The sequence below is a fragment of the Plecotus auritus genome, assembly GCF_963455305.1.
Source record: "Plecotus auritus genome assembly, chromosome: 8".
NCBI lineage: Eukaryota > Metazoa > Chordata > Mammalia > Chiroptera > Vespertilionidae > Plecotus > Plecotus auritus.
In genome coordinates this window covers 21,593,273-21,619,650 of record NC_137782.1, presented here as the reverse complement: position 1 = coordinate 21,619,650, position 26,378 = coordinate 21,593,273, and the positions used below count along the sequence as shown (strand labels likewise).

Genomic DNA, 26,378 nt, shown 5'->3' with positions numbered 1-26,378 from the left:
GATAAAAATTATGAATAACAAAATGACATCAAATACATACCTACCAACAAGTGAATCTAAAAATCAAGTGAATAAAAAATCTGAAGAACAGAATGGACTGGTGAATATAATAGAATCAGGGACATAGAAAGGGAGTGGACTGACAATTCTCAGGGGGAAGGGGGTGTGAGGGGTGCGGGAAGAGATTGGACAAAAATCTTACACCTATGGATGAAGGCAGTGGCAGGGGGTAAGGGCATGGGGTGGGGTGGGGAATCAGGTGGAGGGGAGCTATGGGGGGAGGGGAAAGAGGAACACGTGTAATAATCTGAACAATAAAGATTTATTTAAAAAAAAAAAAAAGATTTCTCCTTTAATAAATGACTTCATAAAGTATCATGTTACCTATAAGCTCCGGTAGAATGAAATCTCGCTGCATTGGCAAAGAATCCCGAAACGATGCACCTCAGAACCGGATCTGGATCACCTACACAAAGTAGCCAACAGAATGATGGATGAGACCCTTGCCTCTGTATATTCTGTGTGCTCAGGCCTGTGCCGCAAGGCCCCACCCCAGGCTGCTTCGAGCCACCTTGCAAAGGCTGCTGAGGGAAACATGCTGAACTGTGCTGTGCCTTTAACTTGGGACCCAAACCCTCCTGGGCCACAGATGCCCAGACTAAGGCCGGGCACCAGAACTTAAAAGAGCACTCCACTGGCTGGCCAGTGACCTCAGGAACTCCTTTCTAGGAGAGCATCTTGTGGGAATGTTCCTCCCACAAGATACAAACTGGGACACTCACACTACATTATTTCTGTGGTTATAAGCTACAGTGTGTAATTCTTCACAATTTTCAAATGTTCCATTTTAATGGGTGTCTGTATTGCTACAGTAAACATCCTCCAAGGATAAAGACTTCCCATTTATTAGATGATTCCCAAAGGATACATTCCAAATTTTTGTGCAAACAGTGTCATTTATGTGTCTAATGACATACCATATTTCATCAATTCTAAGACTCACTCTTTTTAGTGATACATAAAATAATGGCATGCTTTATTCATGATAGCATTTAGATTCAATGAAATATAGTTGGCTGATAAATAAGTACCCAAAAGGTAGTATAACTTAAAAAATCATCAACAATGTATGAGAATATCAGTTTCGCTGCTTTTTTACCAGCGATATTTTGACAAAAAGATACCTCTTCTTTTTAGCACAGAAATGATGAATCCAAGATTTATACCTCTAACCACAATCTGACCCAAGAAGCAATCCCTTATTTCCAACTGGCCATGAGAAATTTCCATGTAGAACAAAAGGGGTGAAAAATGGTTCTTGGGGAGCAAGTGGGAGGAAATCTTGGATATTACAGTACTTAAGGCCCTCAAAGTTCAATCCTTCCCTATAAAATGTTATTCCTTAGTGTTTAATTTCTCTCATTAGGAAGAATGTAATGTAACTTTTCTCCTGGGAGAGGGGTTGATAATGAAAAATAGGTTAAGAAACTCAGACGCAGAAGAATGCAACCTCTCTGCTAGGTGACAGGCACTCAGTCCCCAAGTTCCTCGCTGCCTCCTGGCCTCATTTTTCTCATCCATAAAATGGAGAGAACAACTGGATTGTTGTGAGCATTAAACGAATTAATATATGAAAACACTCTGGACACTGCCTGGCCCATCACAGGAAAGTACTAAGGGTGCTGAGAGTACACCCCCAGAGTGCCTGGCACACTGTCGGTATTCAAAAGACAACTGCTGAATGGAGGAGTAAACGTATCACTTTCTCAGAAGGTAGGTTCTGAGCCACACACAGACCTCCCCTGCTGTAACCAATTGTGTCATTCTGAACTTAACTTCTCCCCAGGACTTGCCATCTCATCTGTAATATAAAGTGTGGGTAATAACACCCACACATCGCAGAGTGGGAGAATGAGAGAACTGTAGGACCTCTGTCACAGAGTAAGGTGACTAGTGTGTCCCCACTTCAGAGGCCAGAGAGTGTGCCTTACACAGCACTTCCATCTTACCCTGGTGACGGCCCAGGTTAAACACACAGCACTTGCTTTAAAAATATCTGTATTTGAAAGTAAAATGTAACTTATATGTCATAGCCATAAATACTGTCCACTTAAAAGTAGTTTTTCTTACAAAGCCTTCATGGGAAAATTAACTATATAACGTGCAATGAACTGAAGGTTAATGATTCTTAAGTGTTCTCAAGGCTTATGAAAATTTTTTAGCAATAACCCTCGGACATAAAAATGAACCTCCTTAGAAAAAATATGCTACTTTTACACACAGCTTTTCATCGACACAGGTCCAGAACACACTGCGCAGCCTCACACCACACCCCAGCATGAGAACCCTAACCATGCAGCTATACCGAGCAAAGAAAGGAACATCACCAGCAGTGCAGCTTGTTCTTACCTTCACTCGATATCTTGGGCACTTGAAACTTGACAAGAAGCTTTTTCAACTGTTCTCTTACTGTCGCAGCTCTGACAAGACCCTTGTAATTCAGGAAATGTTCCTGACACCATTGAGAGTTCTTGTTGTGCTACAGAATAATCCAGAAGGGGGGAGAGTGAGGAAACCACAGACAGGTTCTTGACCACAACTAGACTGTGAAAATTCTCATTTTCTCTTCCTGCATTTGCTCACGCAGTGGGACAAGATCTTCAGACCAGCCCTGACTGGTTTGGCTCAGTGGATAGAGCGTCGGCCTGCGGACTGAGAGGTCCTGGGTTCAATTCCGGTCAAGGGCATGTACCTTGGTTGCGGGCATATCCCCAGTAGGGGGTGTGCAGGAGGCAGCTGGTCGATGTTTCTCTCTCATCAATGTTTCTAGCTATCTATCCCTCTCCCTTCCTCTCTGTAAAAAATCAATAAAATATATTTAAAAAAAAAAAAAAGAAAAAAGATCTTCAGACCATAACTGGCCCTTTTTTGGGCCAGATGTTGAGCGAGATGCTGGCAAGCTCACCATCTAACTGCTCTTTGATCTCACTCTCTGCTTAAAGGGCAAATGAGACCTTAATGATAAGCAGAGTTGTCAATCTTAATGACAATCTTAAATACCTTCCTACGTGAGTGGCAAACTACCAAACAGAATCACTTCCCTGCGGTTCTTTGTAAATCAGCGTTCCTTCCTTTGTTGGCAGTGCTTGAATTTATCACTTTATTGGACTGCAGGCAAGCAATATGACACTTGCCAATTCAGAAATAATTTCCAAATTACTACTATTTATCCTGAAAGTACAATTTTTCTATCAACAGAACTTAATTCTGTTCTACACTCTAAAGAATGATCATTATGTCTTAGATCAATTATTGCTGTGGGAATGTACCTCAGAAATTATAGTATAAGCCAGGGAGGAAAGCCTTTTAAATAAGAAAATGAAAACACAGATGATTTCCCAGAAAGCAACCACAGAATAACACCATGAAGACCTGTACCTACATTCCACTGGCAGGGGGGCTTTAGGTTGGGGATGATATACTGTGCACATATAAACAAATTTGAACTGATTTAATCCATAATTAATAATCTCAGCAAGAGATCCGTTTTTTTCTGAAAACTGAATAATCTCCCTTCAGATATCTCTGATAACACAAAAAGTTAGTGTTTCTCCTCTGCTAAAAAAGTATTTAAAAAATGAATGCAAGATACTGAAAATCTGAAATATCTCATCCCCCACCCTTACATCTATCCTTTCCTTTATATGAGAGATTTCTATTTTCATTGCCTTCATCATCTTGAGATCTCTCTGTTTAGTAATTTTTGGTGATAACTTTAAGCTATATTATTTGCTCTTACTTCTACAGGATATTAAGAACAATAAAAATGAACATCACCTAAGGCTAAATACAGGTAGTGTACGTGAATATACATGGATCCTCACATAAATGTCTTCTCACGGCTTGTCTGCTGCTGAGGAGAGGTGGCTGTGTGCAGTCTCAAACTCACATAAACAGCTCTGAAGAGTCAACTAAACCTACAAGTACACCTAGCCTCACTTATTTACAGGAAATGTCACAGAAGTTCCTATTCAAATGCCGGCAGTGTTGTGCAGCAACACTGGGTGGTGAGAGACAGAGTGAGGGGAGAGGGGCGAGGAGGGCCGAGCCGGCAGCCTGCTGCTATGGGCTTCGCCTCTAGTCAGAAAGGAGCGAGATCCCTGTGTTCTTTCAGCAAAACGGCATCACAATCTCAGGCAGGGGCCAACCCACAGATTAGAAGTACTGGCCATATCTAACAGGAAAGCGAAGAGGCCTCTTGGCCATTCCTTTATGAACCGAACTTCTGGACTCCTGGCTCCAGAGTGAACAGGTGTGTGGAGGGGGCCTTTCAAGCAGTAGCTGTGCTTACTTTGATAAATGCCTCGTACACGTTGAGCATAGTGAGATGGTCACCTTCCTCCACAGCAAATTTTCGGTGCACTCGAATCTGGAAAGAAAAAAAACATTTAGAAGTTGACTCCTGTGGGCCTCTCATACTGGGAGGTAACACACAATGAATGGCTCATGGCTTGTAGAGCCAGAAAGACCTGGTTTGCACCATTCTAGCCCCATCATTTCCTGAAAGACCTCAGACTGGTTCCTTAACCTTTCTCGGCCTTAATTTCCTTATGTATAAAATCAGGATATGAAGCCTATCTACCAAGCTTGCTGTGGAATTGAGATAATTCACTATGAAGTACCTAGTACAGTTATTAGATAAGTGCTAGTGCTCTTGTCTCTCTCCTCCTCTATGCAGGCATTATCATGTCTTTTAGAACTCCTCCCAGCCCCTAATGGAATGTAAGCTCCGGGAGGGCAGGGGCCAACTGTGTGGCACATGGTACACACTCATGTTTCTAGGCTACCGCTCAGACCCCATCCCTAAATTTTTCCTTCTGTAACATCCTGGGCAATGCTATCTGCTCCCATGGATTCAAGGAGCAGCATATACAATATAAATACAAGTACACTCATACTTATTCACTTCAGAATTTTACCTTGCATCAAACACCACATAATTAATCTTCCTTCTTCCTTCCATTCATTCAATAACAGATATTTACTGAGCACCTACTATAGGCTAGGCACCGTTCTATGAATTTGGGATTTAACAGCGAATAATATGGTGGTGAGAAGAATGTAATAAACAGGATAAATAAGCAAAATATTTTGTATACTAGGTGGTAAGAAGTATTAGAGGGGAAAAATAAGGCAAGGGATGGGATATAAAGGGGAGGAGGAATATGTTGTAATTTTAGACAGATTGATCAGAACTTCTGTTTCTTCATCTTGAAAATGAGTTTGCCTATCCTGAGGTAGGATTGTTAAAAAGGCTAATAGACAGAAAATGGAGAAAACAGACAAAACCACCTGGGCATGGAGGCAGGAAAACTTCGTAATCAATGGTTATATGACTGTCAGGGAAGATGACAAGAATCCATAAGAAAGGTCTCTCCTCCCAACTACACATCCAAAGGCAGCCTCTTCCAACAGCAGCCAACTTTGAACTCATCACTGAACTGCCTCCATCATATGCCTCACCTGCATGGCGCTCTTCAGTATCACAACTTTCCTTCATAGACTTTCCAACATTCATGCTTTCAGTCAATGGTGCCTGGGCCTCAGGCAGGGCCTTGTCATTTCCGTGGCTTGTTTCCAACATGACCAGAATCATTCTGCTGTGCCTGGGCACTGACTCCTTACATCACTAATGTGCCCACTCATTTGCTCCCAGAACAGCCTAAAGGACAAGTTTCCTTACGGGAAAGTCAGTAGGACAATGGTTAAGACTTGCGGCTCTGGACTGTGAAAGGCAACTCCACCCTGGCTATGCAACCGTGAGTGAGTCACCTAACCTTCCTGTGGCTTCATCTCTAAAAATGATTATAACAGCATCTACCTTGTGGTTTACGATGAAGATAAAATGAAAGGATGAACAGAAAATGTCTGGCACATGTCTGGCACACAGCAAATACTCAAATGCAAGCTGGGATTTGCACAGCTCGGCTGTCAGCAGTTCCTAGTCGTTTTAATAAGGAAAGCCCAAAGTCAAAGACACTGGTATGAATAGCTTAGAAAGAACACTGGACTTACTGCCTGAGACTTCTGGTTGGAGGGGACCACAAAGATATTCTGGATCTGCATCATGGCTGCAATGCTGAGAATTTCCTGAGAACAGCCAAAATTTCCTATAAAACACAAAGCACCTTTGATTTCAAACATGCAATGTGTCAACAAGAAATGAAAGACATTTTCTGATGTTTTCCTTGTACCATACTGCAAACTAAGAAGATATAGCCATATATAGCTTGATGTTTGAAGTTTATAATTCATAAACACTTCACCCTGCCAAATGGAATGTCCTACACCTGGCCTGATGCCTGGAGGCCTGGAAGGACTCAGAAAGGAGCTGCTCATTAACTCTGCAGCTGTAACATGGAGAGTGTTATACTCCCTGTGAGCCATGGGGAGTGGGACTGGCCCCACCACTGAGGGCAGGTCAGCTCTACATCTGCTCCTAACTCTCTTATGTGGACACCTAGAATTCTGGCAGAAAGCCTGAGAGAGGAAAGGGGCAGGGAATATGTGGTTGTGTCCCTTCTGCTGTTTCTCTGCTCCTGGACCCTTCTCTGAGGTGGCCTGTCTGTCAGTAAGGCTCTAGCACCTGGAAAACTGGACCAGGGAAGCACTCTGTGGGCTGCAGCTACTGCTGCTGCTGCTGCTGGCACTGGGACCAGAGTCTGCAGCAATCAGCCCTCCAGGACACAGACAGTGAGAGCAAACTGCACTGCCTGTCCCACTGCCCCCCAGCTTCCTGCCTCATGAGTGGCCCACTCCCCAACTCCAAACTTAGAATCCCGTTGCTAAGTGTTAGTCTAAGGTCATGTGGTTTTCCAAAACACAATTATAGTTAGCTTTTACCATGCTTAGTTTGACATACAACTTTGTAGATTGCCAACTAATGTAAAAGTTAGATAAAATTAAGAAAACATTTATTTACTTTCCCAGGCCAAGAAAACTATGCTCTCTAGATGATTTGGGTTTCTAAGTATGAGAAGATCTTTAGAGCATACACTTTTATCCCTTAATTCATATCCTCACAGAAGTCTAAAGATGTCAGAGAAGTTGGAACCGTGGTGCATTAGTGGCGGGAATATGAAATGGTGTAGCCGCTGTGGAAAATGGTATGGTAATTCCTCAAAAACTTAAACATAGAATTATTAGATAATCCAGCAATTCCACTCTAAATATATACCCAAAATAAGTGAAAGCAGGGACTTGAGCAGACATATGTACACCCATGTTCCCAGCATTCTTCACAATAGCAAAGGTGGAAGCTTCCTAAGTGTCCATCAACAGAAGAATGGGCAAACGAAATGTGACCTATACATACAATGGAATATTATTCAGCCTTAAAAAGAAGGGACATTTTGATATGTGCTACAATATGGATGAACCTTGAAGACATACCAAGTGAAAAGACCAAATATTGTATGATTCTACTTATACGAGGTTTCTAAATTCAGAGACAAGAAGTAGAATGGTGATTGCAAGGTCTGGGGAGGAGGAGAGAATGGGGAGTTAGTGTCTAGTAGGTACAGGGTTTCATTTTGGAAAGATTAAAAAGTTCTGGAAATTAATAGTGGTGATGGTTCAACAACAATGTGAATGTACTTAATGCCCCACAGAACTATACACTTAAAAAATGGCTGAAATTGTAAATTTTGTTATGTATTTTTTACCACAATAACGTCCGTTTTTTAAAAAAAAATCTAAAGGTGTTCGTGCAAGGCTCATGAGAAACAAACTGAAGTGCTTACTGGATTAATAAAGACTGACACTGAATCACAAGTTAGCAACATGCCCCAAACCCAACAGCATTGATCAACAGCTCCTTCACTCCCCTAAGTATATTGAACCCTCTTCCCCAGGGTGCACAGAATTCAGGGAAATAACTCCTCTGACAGACAAAATAAAATCAATGAGAACTGTTGGTCTCCACCCACCTGATTCAAGCAGCATTTTTGCAAACATGGGATTCAAAGGAAACTCTGCTATTCTCATGCCAAGTGGTTCAGTTAGTCGACAGTCTTTGTCCAGACCTGCCATGAGAACAACCATCAGAAGGCATGTACCGTTTGTGTTGAAAGACATACAGTTGTTGAAGAATAAAAGATGATGATGTATGCTGAAAAAAGGTATCCAAAGGATGAATCATGCACTACCACACTCAATCTGACACCTGAGCACCGTTACATTAAAAGAAGAAAAGATCTGCTTTGAGCTCTTGAATATTTAATTTAAAAAACTGATACTTCTCATGACTTCTATTCAAGGACTTCATTATAAGGAAATGGCCCTGCAGCCTCCTCTTGCTCCCACTCTCTCCTTGCCCACAGCAGCCTCATTCTGGTCCCATATTCTCCACAGACTGCTCTTTCCAAGGGCCCAACCACCACACAGTGCGCAATACAAAGGGCGCTTCCGGAGGGTCTGCAGCAGCCTTTTACCCTGTAGACCACAGCTCCTTGGAAACACTCTTCCCTGTTTCCCAGTACTCCTACCCCCTCCTGCTTCTCTGCCACCTCTCCTGCTGCTCCCTGTCACCTCTGGATCTTCTTCCATGTCCCATGGTAGATGTCCAAGGATGACATCCCGTGCCCTCCATTCTTCCCTTACTATGTGAGCAATTACAGGCCATGATTATGAATCTAAACACCTGCCCAGGTCTCTCTTTGGTGCCAACACCAGAGTTGTTTATCCAGCTGCTTCCTGGGCAGTCTACTGAACCAGGCAGGCAGACTCCTTCAATTCCCCACATCCCTCCTTGCCTCTTTACCACTGGCCAATATCCAGAAACTGAATGCCCACAACGTACACTATTGTTTTACTATTGTTTAGACTATTCCCAAGATGTAGCATTAAAACAAATGATTCTTTAAAGGTGATAATTCAGCTTGAAACTAAATTAAGTTGGGTGTTTCCCTCTATCTTTTCCAGTTAATTTAGGGCAGTGAAGAAATAGAAAATATTTTAAATGTCATGCTGATTGAAGGACAATTAGTCCAAATGAAAAGCTTCTATGCATTCAACATTCTCCCATCCCCATTACAGATAATCCAGGAAACCTTGCTTTCAAGTTCCTATTACAAGCTTGAGAACAGGAGATGGAAACCTATCCCGGCACACATTCACTCTGGGCTGCCTTGTAGACCCACCTAAAGGCCTTTTAAATCACTGAAGATCTTTAAATCAGTAACTGGTTATTCCTTCACAGGGAAGTATCATAAATATAATGAATGAAGATGGACTCCTACCTCACCCCCTACAAATAATTAATTCAAAATGGATCATAAACCCACTAAATGTCAGAACTAAAATTATTTTTAAAACTCTTCAAAAAAAGACCTTGGAAAAAAATTTTCATGCCAGTGGGTTAGGCAATGGTTTCTTAGCTATGACACCACAAGTGACAACTGAATTACTTAAAACTTTTGCCCTGGCTGGTGTTGCTAAATGGTTACAGCCTCGGAATGTGAACCAAGGGGTCATGGGTTTGATTCCCGCTTAAGGGCACATGCCTGGGTTGCAGTTGGGGCGTGTGCAGGAGGCAACCAACCGATATATCTCTCTATCCCTCTCATATCACTATTTCTCTCCCTCTCTCTCTCTCTCTCTCTCTCTCTCTCTCATTCTTTCCCCACCCCTCCTCCTTCCCTCCATGCCATTCTCTCTAAAAATCAATGGAAAAAAACATCCTCCAGTGAGGATTAACAAACAAACAAAAAAAACTTAAAACTTTTGTACTGCAAAAAAGTGAAAAGCCAGCCCTGGCTGATTTGGCTCAGTGGATGGAGCATCGACCTTCAGACTGAAGGGTCCCGGGTTCGATTCCGATCAGGAACACATGCCCGGGTTGTGGGCTCCATCCCCAGTGGGGGGTGTGAAGGAGGCAGCCAATCAATGATTCTCTCTCATCATTGATGTTTCTATCACTCTCTCCCTCTCCCTTCCTCTTTGAAATCAATGGAAATATATTTAAGAAGGAAGGAAAAAAGAAAAGTGAAAGCCAACCCACAGAATGGGAGAAATATTTTCAAATCACAGACATGAGAAGAAACGTGTACCCACACTATAGAAAGAACTCCTTCAACTCAATAAAACAACGACAATACCCCAAAATTAAACATGGGCAAAAAATTTCTCCAAAGAAGATATACAAGTAGCCAACAAAGGTGCTCAACACCATTAGTCATTAGGGAAATACAAATCAAACCCAAGATACCACTTCCTATCCACTAGGATGGCTATAATACAAAAGACAGATAATAACAAGTATTAGCAACTTTTTATTATGTGGAGAAATTGGAAACTACCATACATTGCTGGTGGGATGTCCACCAAAAACTTGTATACGAATATTTATAGCAGCATTATGTATATTAGCCAAAATGAGAAAACCAACCCAAATATCCATCAACTGAAGAGTAGATAAGAATAATGTGTGGTAAATCCATACAATGGAATAGTATTCAGCAATAAAAAGAAATGAAGTATTAATATGTGCTCCAACATAGATGAATCCTAAAAACATGCTGAATGAAAGAAGCCAATCACAAAAGATCACATATTATATGATTCCATTTATATGAAATGTCCAGAATAGGCAAATCTATAGACATAGAAAGTAGATTAGCGGGACCCAGGCTGGGAGGAGAAGGGGAAAGGGAATGAGGAGTGAGTGCTGATGGGTACAGATTTCTTTCTGGAGCGATAAAAATGTTCTAAACTTGTGGCAAGGTTGCACAGCATTGTGAATATACTCAAAACCACTGAATTGTACTTTTTAAATGGGTAACTTACACCTCAATAAAGATGTTAAAAGCAAAAAAATAATCTAAAACCTCCACTGAAACATATTACCAAAATAGATATTATATTCACTTGGGGCAACATTCACAGAAAAAAATATGTATTTCCCGAGGGGGTGAATTTAGGTGACAATTTTCTCTCTCTTAAGGGAAATACTACATTTTCAAACAACAAGAGAATACAGATTCCCCCATAACATGGTGTTTCCTTACCCAGGCTGGATGCTACCCAAATCTCCACAGGGAACGCTGAGCCACAGACTTCAGGATTAGGGGAGGGACAGAGAAAAAGGTCTGGAGAGGTGACACCTGAAATACTGGTATAAAATCTTCTGGATGTCTTTAGGAGGGGGCTTGGCTCTGCTGATGGTTATGAATAGCTTTTGATGTACTGATATGCTTTATTAATTCATTGTCAGGAGTAGACGTCATGTACCATTAATCATACCTCCCTATTTCTATAAAGCTTAAGAATCCTTAAGAGGATTATTTATGTGGGGAGAACCAATGCCATTCCTGAAGATACTAAGAACCCTAAAGTGAATACAACCTAACATCACATATTAGTGAACAGATCAGAGAACATATACTAGCATAATAGATAGGTATACCTCCCAGGGCATAGAGTAACTCCAATGCTTGAACCATCGACTGTGCTGGAGGGGGCTGTAAAAAATATAAAAATTAATTAATTTCTTCAGGTAACAGACATAAAAATGTGACTATTTCCAGATCGAATCCACTCTCCCCTCCACGTGGCCCATATTTCACCTCCTTGCTCCTATACATAATGCTGGTGCCCCTTAACATGTCCTTCCTATACATCTCAGCATCCTTAATACTACTTAGTCTTTAACCTCAGCTTGATTAAACATTTCCCATGGAGGCCCTTCCTCATGCTTCCCTCTATCAGCCCTCTATCAGAAGTGGACTACCTTGAACTACTTCCTTGTTTTTCCTAAACTCACATCAGACAGTTCTAATTTTCACTGCCTAGTCTCAATCTTTTACTACCCATGATACTGCAATACTGGTTGGCAACTGATCTTTACATAACCCAGAGCCCGCTCCAATCCTTGCCTTTAAGTGGTAACTGACATGCGGTTGAATTTGAAGTCCTGAAAATAATACAGAATGCCAGATAACCTACAGTTAAGCAAAGCTACTAGTAATATTGTGACCTTCAGTCTGATTCTCTAGATCAGTGGTTCTCAACCTTTCTAATGCCGAGACCCTTTAATAGAGTTCCTCATGTTGTGGTGACCCCCAACCATAAAATTATTTTTGTTGCTACTTCATAACTGTAATTTTGCTACTGTTAATGAACTGTAATGTAAATATCTGTGTTTTCCAATGGTCTTAGGCTCTACAGCAGTGGTTCTCAACCTGTGGGTCGTGACAGGTTCATAGATTGACATTCAACCGCTGAGCAACACCGGCCGGCTGGTCTAAATGCATTCACATAACAAACATATTTTAAGTATCACACTGTTTTAGTTCAATTTTACAGATGAAGAAAGTAAAATAAGTAAAAGACATTTGAACAGGGTCAAGTAAGCAGCTGATTGATGGCAAAGCCGGAAACTGAACCCAGGTCTCATTTTTTCACTCTACCCCACCCACTGACAGCCAAGGAACAAAGTTGTACTTTTAAAAGTTGTGATGACTGTACACACACACTTATGAGGGTAAGAACTAGACCTAATTCACTGCACAGAGGACATTCCAAAATCATGGTTGACTCACTAGCCTTTCCTCAGTGCCTCTGACATCTGACTTGACAACAGAGGCAAATACACAGCATCTGAGTGGAGGAGCCTAATCTCTCTGGGATCTTTACCCTGAGATTACTGAGAGCTGACAACAGGAACAGCAAAGCACTGAACTAGGTTTTGAATACTTACAGAACAAAACTAACGAGGTCCTCTATGAGTCCTTCCAATCCTTGATCCTATTTCCAGTCATTCACCAAGTCACCTTTTAATTCTGCTCTTTGAATATTTCATCAATCAACAAAAAAGAACAAAACCACTCTCCTCACCCCCCAAAGCACAGCCATAGTATTTTCACCTAAATACACATCTACTACATTTACCAGCATTTCTCTATGGCCTCATCTGATTTGGGACCATATACAGTTTTAACATAGTTGGAAGGACTGGGTATGTATAATTTTAGCTGTTTTTCCTCACTGTTTGGTTTTCTGTTTTCACTGTTTTTTGTACCCATAGGAACTTCAGTGATTACTTGGGAGAGCTGAGCAACATTCCAACAAGGCCATACATACTCTGTAAAATATGCAATTTTCTTATTACTGGGCAACTAAGTTGTTTTCAGTTCTTTGCTACTGTAATTAGCACTGCAAAATATACAAAATTATATGAACCCTGTGATTTCAATAGTGAAATCCAATGGTGAAAAACACCATTTCAGGGGAAAATAATGGGAAGGGACTACATGAAAATGAATTTGTATGTATTTCCTCATTTCTCAGTTGTCCAAAGTTTATGGTTTTCACCACTTATATTTTTTTAATCTAATACAAAGTGATGCTATAAATATTATAATACATGGACTTTTTTGTCTTTTTTTGAAACGTTCTTTCAGGAACAGTTTCCCTGAGAAAATATCAGGCCTTGCTCTGGCTCATAAAATAATGTCAGGAAGGCCTCCGTGAGGACTGAAACACAGGATGAAACCACTTGCCCAAACTGGGTCAGCTCTGGCTCTTACCATCTCTCCTTGTGTTTGATCATTTAATTAACTTAAAGTGGACTTTACAATTATTTCAATTTGCACTCTCTCTCTTCTAGAAAAGCCAAGCATGTTCTGACATTAGTTTACTGTTTGTGCTGTTTCCTTTCATTTAGCTTTTTTCTTCAGTGGACATTAGATTTATTCTAAATGATGTAGTTACTGAGATATTGATCTATCACTGTTGCCATAATGTTTTCCTTTAATCTTAGATGTGTGTTTTTAATAGCTTTTAATTTGCATTTACTTTTCATCTTTTCTTTATAATTTCTTGTACTATACACCAGTAAACAAAGGGTTCATTTTCTCCACAATTATTTCCTTTGGGAGGAAGAGTGCTATTTTTCTATTCCTTCATTTGTCTAGTTTATGTGACATGTATGACATTAGGGATTTTATTATCCAAGAATCCAGACCTGCCATCCTACTTAACAATACAGCTGGGACAGAACAAAAAGTTAAAATGCAAGTCTTCAAATAATAAAAATTCAAGAAGAAAATATGAGTGAATATTTATTAACTAACTGACCTAGATATGAGGAAGAGTTTCATAAGCACAATAACAGAAGCCATAGAGGCAAAGACAGAAAGACTTTACTGTGGAAATGTTTAGAATGTTTGCACATTGAAAAATAATAATAAACTTAAAAACAGTAAAATACAAGTAACTAGAAAAACTGTTTGCAAGAAATACTATAGACAAAGATTAATTTTTTTAATAGTTAAAGGGCTCCTGAAAAATACTCATAAACACTAATTCTAAGAGATAAATGGCTTAACAACATAAAAGTATAAAGTGTACAGTAAACTTTTAAAAAAACTATCTTATGAAAATCAAAATATTAAGGTACAGATGGTATTTTTCCTACCTTCTTTCTCCTTCCCCACCATCAATCAAATTAGCAAAACTCTAAAAGAAAGTAATATAGTATGACAGGAGCACAATGAGTAGGGCATTTCTGTGCTGCTGGAGTTTATACCTGTAAAGCAACTTGGCCACATGTCAAGGATCTACAAAAGGACTATGGCCCTCTGACTCAATGATTTCACACCTGGAAACCTGCCTTGGGGAATAAGCAGAGACGCAATCAGCCACAAGACTCTTCCCTGCAGCTCTACCAAAGCCCTCTTGGCTCCCCCAATCGTGATACTCTCACATGCAGGCCTAAAACATGCTCACTGTCCTGCATCTCGCTGCCCCTCCCGAGCTGGTGAAATCCCATGAGTTTCACATCTCACCACAGGCATGACTAACTGGGCTGGAGGGCCTGCCTTTGTCTCCCCCAGCACTGGGCACACGCGCTGTAATAACTCATTACTTGTATCTGTTCCCCAGTGAACAAGGACAGGAACTGGTCTGGCTGTATTCCCCCTGTAGCCTGCACAAGGCCTGGTACAAAGCAAGCACACAACATAGGAGCTAAATAGAAAGAAAATGGAAATGGAAAGGGAAAGGAAAGGAGAAAGAAAGAGAAGAAAGAGAAGAAAGAAAGAAAAGGAAGGAAGGGAGGGAGGGAGGAAGGGAGGGAGGGGAGAAGGAAGAAAGGAAGGAAGGAAGAAAGGAAGGAAGGAAGGAAGGAAGGAAGGAAGGAAGGAAGGAAGGAAGGAAGGAAGGAAGGAAGGAAGGAAGGAAAGAGAGAAAGAGAGGGAAAGAAAGAAAGCTGACATGCCCTATAACAATGTCCTGACATTCCCCTGCGAGCCCTCCAGCCTCCCTGGCCAAAGAGAGAAGGTAGGACTCACCGACATGAAGTGGAACCTGAGGACGTTGTCAATTCCCAGTGCTTTCAGCTGCAGGATGACAGGTGCCAAGTTGCTCCGCTGCATCTCAGGAACGGTGGACTGAGGCAACTTGTCAAAGGCTTCCTCTGAGGATAGGAAATCAGAACCGTTTGGGATCAAATGTCACAATCAAATGCAATCATTATGGCAAAGGGACAGTTTTCCTTCTCTAACAAGAGGCTCTAGGATTCCCCATTGGATGCATATATTATGATATAAAGTTATTTCATGTTTAAGAAAGACCATTCTATTTAAATACTTTAGCAATTTATATCTTTATAAATAATATATCATTATGGAAGTTTATGCTCTTATTTTTAGGATACTTTTTTTTAAATGTGTTTTCTGTCAGCAAAATACTAAATCAAAGCAACAAGTACTTGCTGAATCACTATTGGTGCCCAGTTACCATTACCTCTGCTTGGGATAGAGTAAGTCGAAAGGCAAGAACAGTACATATAAACACTAAAGAATAATTTCAAAATACATTACCAAAACAGTAACCAGAATATAATAAATGTCCAAATTTTATGAAGAGCAAAAACTGCCCAAATGTAACTCTTTGAATCAATGAGCCAAGCACATGTTACACTCATATCCCAATGGCTGTCCCAAATAGATTAATGAATGCTTACATGCCTGCCCCACCAGGAACAAAAGGTGACTTCTCATAGGAAAAAGCACAAGGCACAGAGGTGCCAAGATGGGAGGGGCAGGAGAACAGGGAGGGAGGGAAAGAGACTTTGGGAGGCCTTCTTATGAAAGCTAGGCAAAAGGTGGGGGGAAAGAGGGAGGAAGAGATTAAATCCATTTTGTTCGTATTCAGAAAGCTTATGGATTATATAGAGAATGCTCCACCCTCAAAACCCTCCCACATCAGTCAACATTTTAACGGTGCACACCCTCCTTCACACACAGGGTGGCCCAATTTCCAGAGACCATTAAGCTGCAGTTAACTAGAGAAAAAGCAGACCAAAACAGTTCTATCACTGAAGAACTTCATAAAGGCCGTCTCTGAGAAAACAACCAATACTCTCTGGAGTGACTGATACAAACTGTCAAATGCCTGGGTCTAACTGGAAGGTCCTGGATTACAGGCAACAGCAGGAAGTTCCAAATGGGATACCGCCTTTGTGTTTCAACAGCATTTTGGGAATAGCTTTTTGGTAGGATAGCCACATTTCCAAATACCGAGCTGACCAAGGGAGAAGCAAAGCTGTCAGATAAGAGGACAGCCCCCTAAGTAAGTGCTTCCTAAGAGCTGAGTGACACTCAGTTAAACACCACTGAGGACTTGAGTGTGACGCATTGGGCCAGGAGCTGTAGGAGCCATAGGCCAATGGTTTTGAGAAGCTTCAGTGATATGAAAGGGCCTGGGACAAGACCAGAAACAGTGACTTCTGAGACGAGGTCCCAATGAGAGGACCTCCCAAAGGAAAAGGGAGATTCAGGGAAGGAAGAAGCATAGACACTGAAAGAAAACTGAGGTTGCTTTATGAGGGAGGTGCCATTTGAGAGAGGATGTGAAGGATACGGAGAATGTGATGTGTTGGGCAGAGGAAACAACTCAAGGAAAGGCATCACAGGAATGAGAGGTGGGTGTGGGAAAACAGAAGGTATGTTCAGGAAGAGTGTAGTGCAGCTGTGATGCAGCGTAGCAGAGGTGTAGGTGGATTGCAGGAGAAGATAAGTTGAGAAAAAGTTGTGGAAGGTTCTGAGAAACTCTTAAGGGTTTGAGCAGGTAACATGCTCAGAGCTGTGCTTTCTGAAAGTTCATCTAGTAATAGGTTAGCCAAGAATGCCTAGCAGGGGTCCTCAAACTACCATTTATCCGGCCCGCCGGGTGCCGCTGCCTGTCCTGCTTAGCAGCCAACTCGTCCTGGGCCCGCAATGCGCATAGGAATTTGTTCATAGTTGTTGTTTTTTTAACTATAGTCCGGCCCTCCAACAGTCTGAGGGACAGTGAACTGGCCCCCTGTTTATAAAGTTTGAGGACCCCTGGCCTAGAGGTTGGGTAGAATGCACCCCAATACTGTAGACAGGCCCTCCCTAACTCCACCTCTACTAAAACGGCTCATGCTAAGGAAGACAAATATACCTTCCTGTCTTTAGTCTGTACTCTACTATTAGATTTCTTTGAAGCATGACATTATGTTAACCATTTCCTCAATGGGGGGTAGAGGGGTAGGATATTTGTAATATTTCCAAAATAAAGATAAATTTTAAGAAAACTTAAGTTCTTCAAAGTTAAGACACAGAATTATTAAATGACCCCACAATTCTACTCCCAGGTATATACCCAAAAGAAGTAAAAACAGGTACTCAAACAAGTACATGCACACACATGTTCATAGGAGCAATTATTCACAATAGCCAAAAGGTGGAAACAATCAACTGATGAATGTATAAGCAAAATGTGTTGTATCCACACAGTGGAATATTATCTCTCTCTCTCTCTCTCTCTCTCTCTCTCTCTCTCTCTATATATATATATATATATATATATATATATATACACACACATATATATATATATATAATTGATTTCAGAGAAGAAGGGAGAGGAAAAGAGAGAAACATCAATGATGAGAGAGAATCATTGATTGGCTGCCTCCTGCACGCCCCCCCTACTGGGGATCGAACCCGCAACCTGGACATGTGCCCTTGACTGGAATCGAACCCAGGACCCTTAAGTCTGCAGGCTGAGCCAAACCAGTTAGGGCTTATCTATATATATAAAAGCCCAAGTGACCTGCTGACCATTAGCTATGACTAGCATTGACTAACAGGGGGCAGATGCTCAACACACAGGCATGGAAACATGGAACAGACTGATGAATCTCAGAGGGAAGAGGGGAGGGGAGGGCAGGAAGAGTTTAACCAAAGATCTTATATGCATACTAGAGGCCCGGTGCATGGATTTGTGCAACAGTGGGGTCCCTCAGCCTGGCCTGCAGGGATCAGGGCAAAACTGGCAGTCCAACATCCCCTGAGGGGTCCCAGATTGCAAGAGGGTGCAGGCCAGGCCGAGGGATCCCACCGGTGCACAAATCCGTGCACTGGGCCTCTAGTTCAGCTATAAAAAAGAATGAAGTACTGATACAACATAGATGAACCTGGAAAACATTATGCTAAATGAAAAAAGCCAGACACAAAAAGTCACATATTGTATGATCTCTTTTATTTGAAATACCCAACAGATAAATCTATAGAGACAAAACAAAGATTGGTGGTTGTGAGGGGCTAGGCCGCAGGGGTGGGCAAACTTTTTGACTCGAGGGCCACAATGGGTTCTTAAACTGGACCGGAGGGCCGGAACAAAAGCATGGATGGAGTGTTTGTGTGAACTAATATAAATTTAAAGTAAAGGAGCGGAGGGGAGAGCAAGAGAACCCTCCGCTCTTTCGGCTCCGCGGGCCGGAGAGAACAGCCGAACTGGCCGGATCCGGCCCGCGGGCCGTAGTTTGCCCACGGCTGGGCTAGGGGGAGAGAGGAATGAAGGGCAACTACTTAATGAGTAAAGGTTTTACTTTAAAGGGATGGAAATGTTTTGAAACTAGATAGAGGCGGTGGTTACACATTGTAAATGCCACTGAACTGTTCCGTTTAAAATAGTTAATTTTATATTATGTAAATTTCCCCTCAAAAACCATTTTTTTAAGTAGCTTGAAACTTTCTCCTCCCCTGAATTTCAGGATGCCTTTTACTGCCTTGGTTCTCCTCTTTCCACTCTAACCATTCCTTCTTAGTGTCTTCAGGGGTGGAAGGCCCTCCATCTCTGGCCTCAGGTTCTGCGTTTCCCTCCCTCCCGACTACTCTTTTCCCTCTTCTTCCCCACCCACGTACTTGTGCATTCCACTCCCTCTGCTGGGTGTGCTGAAATCTAATCTCCACTGCTAGCCCTTCAGTGGATAACTACGGGGCTGTCAATAAAATCAGGCCCAAATACTCGATTTCGAAGTCCTCCCCAACAGGAGAACTCTCTGCTCTCTGCTTCCAAGGCTCATTCCTTTATGGCAACCCTCTCACACAATATGTCAATCTGTTTGTGGGTCTGCCTCCATCACCAGGCTGTCAATGATCACACATGGCCAAAACCATGTCTCACCTAGCCCTAGATCTCCAAACCCTGGCACCACACCTGGCTCTGTAAACATTTGCTAAAAGAAAGAATGGTGTCAAGGACTGAACAAGGGCAACAGTAACCAAAAAGAAAAGAAGAGATCTGGTAAGTGACTGCAAATGGATATTGGACAGAGAAGGGAATTGAAAATGATGTGAAAATCAAGTCTGGACAATTGAGAGAAATCTTAGTACCATCCCTCATACAAGAGAAATGCAGAGAGAGAAAGAGCAGCTCTGGGACATCACTGTCTGTAGGGAAGGCTGTCTTCAAGCTGGAGAGAAGGCTCCTTAAGGGCCAGACAGGTCTTGATGGTATTTATTTTGCTCCTTTGGAGCCTAGCATGGTGCACAGTACAGAGCAGGAGTAGACCAACTATTTGCTTTCTATCAGTGAGATAGATCTTGCTATTCTAGCTCTGCAAAGATGCTCTGACTAGAGCTACAGATGGGACCCCCCATGGGGGGTTCAGGGATCCCAGAACAAGAAAATAGCACACTAATAGGCCAATAGGGACCAGTAGCAAAGAAGTACTAGATTTAGAGGAGCAAGGTGGTGGGGGCCAGGTTACAGAGGGACATGTGAGGAAGGGCTGGCTTTTGTGTGAGGTCTTGCCCATTGAGGGTAAGTATAATACTCTCCAATGTCGAGGCCTACAGAAATAAAAAACCCTTAAAAGAAAGCCACACTAACCTGTATAAAGACGATAACATTTTCCAGAGCGGCTACGGCCACCACGTCCTGCTCGCTGGTTGGCTGATGCCTGGGACACTGGGACCACTACCAAGCACTCGATAGCTGTCCTGGGATTGTAGGCTCGGAGTTTCATGAAACCACAGTCGATCACATACACAACCCCACTGATTGTAATGGAGGTTTCTGCCACATTGGTGGCCACTATCACCTAAGTTCCCCACAGAACGAAGAGTAAAAATAAAAGTTATTTGGTTCTTTTCACTTTTAATGAACTATTTAGTTTGGTATACTGCAAAAGCGTAAGTTTTAGGGTCAGGGTGCCCTGGGTTTGAATTCTTCCAGAGCATGTGATTTTAGATAAGTTAATTAACCTCCTGAGCATGGTTCCTCACCAAAATAATATTTACCCCCTTCCCAGTGCTGGGCTCTAATCCTGGTACTTGGCCCATAGTAAATACTCAACAAACGTTAGTTTTTGCCTTTGGTACAACTAAGATAAATCACCACCCTGTACATGTAAAACCCATTTATTCACTCACATTCTAGATATTTTCTGAGAGTTTGTGCTTTGCCAGGCACTGTGCAAGGTGCTGGGGATGTAGGATGAACAAGAAAGAGAATACAATACCCCTGCTCTCCCAGAGTCTAGTGTGAGAAAGAAAATACAACAGAGTAAGAATATAACATTACATAGTATTTAAGGTGTTTATTATATACTAGTGGCCCGGTGCACAAAATTTGTGCACATTAAAAGGAAATTAATTAGAGGAAATATTTTAATAGTGCTATCTGCCCTTTCTCTATAATAGAAGTGTCAGAGATGAAAGAAAATTAGTAAAATGTATATGAAAATCTCCCTCCTGTCAGAGTCTGGGGCGTGCCACGAGACCTAGAGTCAAGTCCTTACCCATGACACCCACGTGCTTCGAAAATGCAGGAGACCCAGACCCGGCCGGCACCACCTGCATTGGGTGAGCCCCAGACCCAGCCAGACCCACCCCCATCAAGCCCCTCCAGGCAGGGGCGCAGCCCCAGGTTCCCCGGCCCAGCGCCAGGGCGGGGGGCGTGGCCTGAGGTCCCCCGTCAACCCCCGCCAGGCGGGGGGCATAGCCTGAGGTCCCCTGGCCTGGCACTGGGGCAGGGGGCGCAGCCTGAGGTCCCCTGTCAAGCCCCATAAGGCGAGGCGCAGTCTGAGGTCCCTCGCTCTGGCCAGGTGCCATGCAGCCTCAGGTCCCTGCTATTCGGTCATGATGTTACGGTGTCCCGGCTAATTTGCATATTCCTCCATTATTAGGTAGATTATAATAATGGGCTGTGCTATTTTAGATTGGATGGCCAGGGGAAATCTCTCTAAAAGATTATTTTGAGCTGAGATGTAATTAACAAGAAGCAGCCAACCCTGGAGATCCAGGCAGAAGAAACAATTGAAAGAAAAGAGAAATAGCCAGTGCGGCCAGAGTCCAGAGTAAGTACAAGATGAGGCTGGAGGGAGGCAAGGACAGATCATGCAGTCTCTGGACACTGTGAGCTGTTTGCATTTTATTCCAAGTGCACTGGAACTGCCCCTGAAGGATTTGAAACAGCAGAGGTCATGTATAGATAGCACTTAGAACTTTCTAAAAGCACTTTTATATCTATCATTTCATAAAAATCTTCCTATCATTTTTACATAGTAGACATATGCTATAAAACCATCTGTCTAAAAGTCATTATTATTTATGTTTTACAGCTGAGAAAACCTGGCCTTGAGGTTGAGTAATTCATCCCAGAGCACAGAGTGACTCAGGAATAGAACCACAGCCTCCTGACTGGTTGGCCACAGTTCACATTTCACTGGGAAGATTCCAGCTACTCCCTCCCAGTGGCCAGAAGGCTGAGCACATTCTTCCAAGTGGCCCAAATTAGGAGCGGATTGTCAGACCATCCCCCACCTACTGTATTGTCACCTGCTGATAAGTAGCTACTACAAGCCACTTCAGGCCAGTCCTGGGTCTTCCTCATCCAATGGGAGGGAAATGGGGTAAGGCCCAGGAGGACAATGAGCAGGAAGCAGACTGGCTGCCTGCTGGCTCCTTCAAATCAATGCTTCCCACCACACCCTTCCCCACCCCAATTTCAATGCTAAATATTTTTAAGCCACACCTTAAAATAATTAACTTAAACCTGGCACTACAGTCAAAATGATGCTTCAAACCAACGGCTTACTAGTAGTAATAAATCTATTGTTTCCACTGATCACAATCCACCAACACGGTCCTGCAAGCCAAGGTAGTGTTGTGTCATGGGGAAATATTAGGCAGGCAGGAAAGAGATAAGGAAAAGTCACCTGCTCTGATAATTACTGTCAGAGTTACCTCTCTGTGGGGCAGGTTCAGAAATCTTTGCAACACATTATTTATTGTGTGCTTTTCAAAATACCGCACAGAAACACGGAGCTCTTAAAGAAACCTGCCTGTATAACAAGTTTCACTTCAATGTAAAAAAAATTCTTTCCAATGCACAGCGAAGGGGCCCCAAAATGATTATAGATGTCTGCAAACACTCTTAGTCATAAGGTTAGTCTCACCTTTCGGACACTGCGGGACACCCTTTCAAACACTTTCATTTGCTCAAAGGAAGGCAGTCCTGCATACATGGGGAGGATCCGGAGGTGTCTCTTCATCCCAGTCCGACCTAGTGCTCGAGCCTGCTCGATCAGCATAGACACAACGGTTTCTACCTCTTCCTAAAACATTGAACCAGGAACCAAAGAAACCAAGATCACTTTGAAGTTGAAGCATGTCACTTTTTCATATGAAAGATACGAAAGTTGGGATCAGGATTTTAATTATGGTCAGATTCATGACTCCAGTGTGATCACATTCTACTCTGGGGTGGTATTTAATTAAATGCTACCCAACAATGGTGCCCGTGGAGAGAAAATTTGCAACTGTCAGATTAATAAACAATGACTATTTAACTCAACTTTGAGGTACTGTGACAAACAAAGCACTGCATACATATGAACAAGCTGTGGCAGATAAAATCGCTATACGCATTTCAAGAAAAGATTACTGAACTGTGGAAAATGCTCAACAGTGGGAAAGATTCTAGCTGGAGGGTAGTTCTGAACAGTGTTACAACCCTGAGTGAGCACTTGGGCTTGTTCGATTGTCTTTCCGGTGATGGCTCACTTAGCACCCCCAGGATAAGCTGTAAAGGTATCACTGGAAAAGAAGCCTGCAGCAGCAACCTGCACACACAAATGCACCCAATGCAATATTCAATTTTAGTAAACAGCTTATGGAATGAATGTGTAATATACTTTGGAATCAACTAAAATTTCAAATACATTTGACCCTCTGCAGACAGAACAGGCAGGAGCTAATGACTCTCTGACTATGTAGTAAGTAGATGAATGACATCAAACCAAACAATTTTTTTTTTGCAATTAAGTAACCACAAAATACAATAAAACATAAAATAAACAGCTAAGCAAAGTAACAGCCTTCTGTATTAATTCTGGTGCTGCCTTAACGTGTTTGTTCATTACAGAGAAAAGGTCCATTGGAATTACCTGGCCAGTAAGAAATGCTAATATGTCTCCATCTCCCTCTGTCTGGTGAATTTTCATCACAGTTTCTACAGTTGATTTGATGTAATCTGGAACAGGACTGAAAAGATATATGAGTGAAACTCATCACTACAATACACACTAGTTATAGATCCATTAGCCTGGTAAATCTGGCAGCAGAATCTGGCAGCAAGTTAGTTTGGGCCTGCCCAGCAGTAATCAGAATATGAATAAATAAAATAAGTATTCACTTTTTTCTTTTTTTTTTAAATGCAACATTTAAGAATAATTTATAATTACATGTCAACTATGATTTTTTTTGCTTTATTTGCAAAGAAACAAAAACAATAAACCTATGCAAATTGATGGGCTATCTTTAGCATGCAAAGATGTCTGGCCAGTGAAAACAGAGGGCTATTCCCAATGCTAAGTCCCACTCTTTCCATTTTCCCTCCTGACAACTGGCAACGTGTCTGAGGGATGGACGGAGCTGATGGGTGCACACGCTGTCCAGCCAAAACAATTCAGAAGTCAAGCCCCCAACTCTCTGTATTTATCAGCCACTGTCTGTCTGTCCAGTGATGCAGTATAGGCATTAGGATGACGCCCTTCCTGTCCAAGAGGGCTCCTCCCAAAATTGTCAACCAGGCCCTTCGCTAGGATGTAGGGAGCTGAGAACCAAATGATTTAAAGATATATGAGTGAAAATGACAGCCGTCTGGTAAACTTCAGTTCTAAAAACTATCAAACTGTCCTTCCCCTAACCTTGTTACCACTTTGCTCTATAAAAACTTGCACATTAGTGTCAAGAGTTTAAACTAAATTTGGTAGTGATATTGAGCAGCATTCCAGAACATCCTATCAATGACAGGAGATACAAAATAATGACAGGAGACAGAGTATACCCCTCCTCATCAGCCTGGCATATCACCCTTGGAAGACATGCAGTTGCTTCTCATTCCACAATACAGGCATAGCTTTCTAGGCACCATCATTAAAAAAGCAAGTATCATCAAACCTTTGTAGATAAAAGATATCCACAGGAAATGTCCGCCCTTCCACTGTAAGGATCACACATGTATCCCTGGTTGGGTCGCTGGTTTCATTTTGATTAAAGAAATCCCGAAATTTCTAAAAAAATAAAATAAATCAATTCTTCATTCCTTTAAAAAATAATTCATAATAATCCATGGGAAAAAAAGAAAATAATACAAAAAAAGAATACAGAGCAGGGAGTTGGCAGTAGAATTGGATATATATAATACAGATTACGGGTTGCAAAATAGTTATTAAAAACCATGTTTTTATTATTGCAAATTTGAGGGATCAAATTTCAATGACAGACTCTTTACTAAGGTTTGATAAAAATAATAAAGGTAAGATTTCAAATCTGTATTTGCTGACATTTGCCCTATACCCTGTTGAGAGAAGTGGCTCTCAGCAGTTCTTCCCAAATAGGTAGCCACATCCTCTTCTATGGTACTTGATCACCAGACTGGTAGTCTATAGGGAGGCCTGGAAAGAGAGCTCTGGCCAACAATGGAGCAAGGAGACACTACCAAAGATCCCCTCTTAGGGACTGTGCCCCAAGACACACAAAGAAGCTGAGCCTGAGAAGAGCTGAATGACCAAACCGGCTGGACAGTGAGCGCTGGATGGGAAGCTGCTGTGCCAGCGGCCCAGGGGGCATAGACACCCCATTACGTGGAGTGTGTCAATATGATGTCAATGACCTTCCTTTTCCCCAACTATATTCCAGTTCCCCTGAGGCCTGCTTGGGCATGAGTTTTTACCCTCCTGCGAGGCCTAACTATGTGATCACAAGTCCTGTTTTTACTTCCCCAGGTGTCTTTACTAAGCATGCCCATGCCTGCTCCTGGAATCTGGGAGCCCAGGGATACACTGAGGAACTGCATCAAATACAAAATGAATGGGCTTGGGGGAGTGCTTCTAAACTGGATTTAACCACAAAAACCTGGGATACTATACATTAACCTCAAAGCTGTGTTTGAGAAGAGTAAGCACAGATCTAAAAGTGCCTCGTGCCAACAAAAGAACTATATTGTGTTATGAAGAACCATAAGGCACTATTCTTCTCTTTACTTTTGGGAAAATTCCCTTTGAGTAATTTCAGCCTGTCTGTGTCCTATGACATACAGAGTACCGGCATGCTAGAAGGGATGCACAAGCAAGTGAGAAGAGACACCCCTAATGTCCCAAAAGAATGAATAATCCAAGAGGGCAGGTGTGCAAAGAACCAATCACAACATGAACCGAGGCAGAATAACTAAATGAGCAGAAAAGAGCTGCAAGTTACAACTGAAGAGAATGCGAGGTCAATGACTGGCTCTTGGGGAAGGCAGCATGGAGGGGCAGTCTCCCTAGGCTAAGCCTTACGGATAACCAGAAAGAAGAGACACCCCTTCCCAGGATGAGAGCAGAGTGGAGACTGAGATGTAAAGGGCCCCTGACAGAGCACAGAGTCCAAGGTTTAGGGCAGGCCAGCCTCAGCTCTGAGTAGCCCTCTTGTCTATAAAATGAACAAACTGCTACCTACCCATGCAAGACTGTTGTGCAGTTCAAATAAAGTGTGACTAGAATGAGTGTGCAGTAAGTG

The 26,378-nt window shown here is 42.2% G+C and overlaps 1 protein-coding gene across 1 annotated transcript in view; it reads right to left on the bottom strand.

Moving 5' to 3' along the window:
* DHX35 (DEAH-box helicase 35) overlaps positions 1-26,378 on the bottom strand; it is a 72,771-nt gene that overhangs the window by 17,137 nt on the left and 29,256 nt on the right. Inside the window, exons 9-19 of the mRNA XM_080684237.1 lie at positions 24,780-24,892; positions 23,765-23,861; positions 22,775-22,933; positions 20,206-20,416; positions 15,351-15,475; positions 11,465-11,519; positions 7,989-8,084; positions 6,076-6,170; positions 4,352-4,429; positions 2,410-2,539; positions 385-466 (exon numbers count right to left, since the gene is read on the bottom strand). Coding sequence (XP_080540363.1) covers positions 385-466; positions 2,410-2,539; positions 4,352-4,429; positions 6,076-6,170; positions 7,989-8,084; positions 11,465-11,519; positions 15,351-15,475; positions 20,206-20,416; positions 22,775-22,933; positions 23,765-23,861; positions 24,780-24,892 — 1,241 coding nt within the window. The remainder of the gene's footprint in view (positions 1-384; positions 467-2,409; positions 2,540-4,351; positions 4,430-6,075; positions 6,171-7,988; positions 8,085-11,464; positions 11,520-15,350; positions 15,476-20,205; positions 20,417-22,774; positions 22,934-23,764; positions 23,862-24,779; positions 24,893-26,378) is intronic.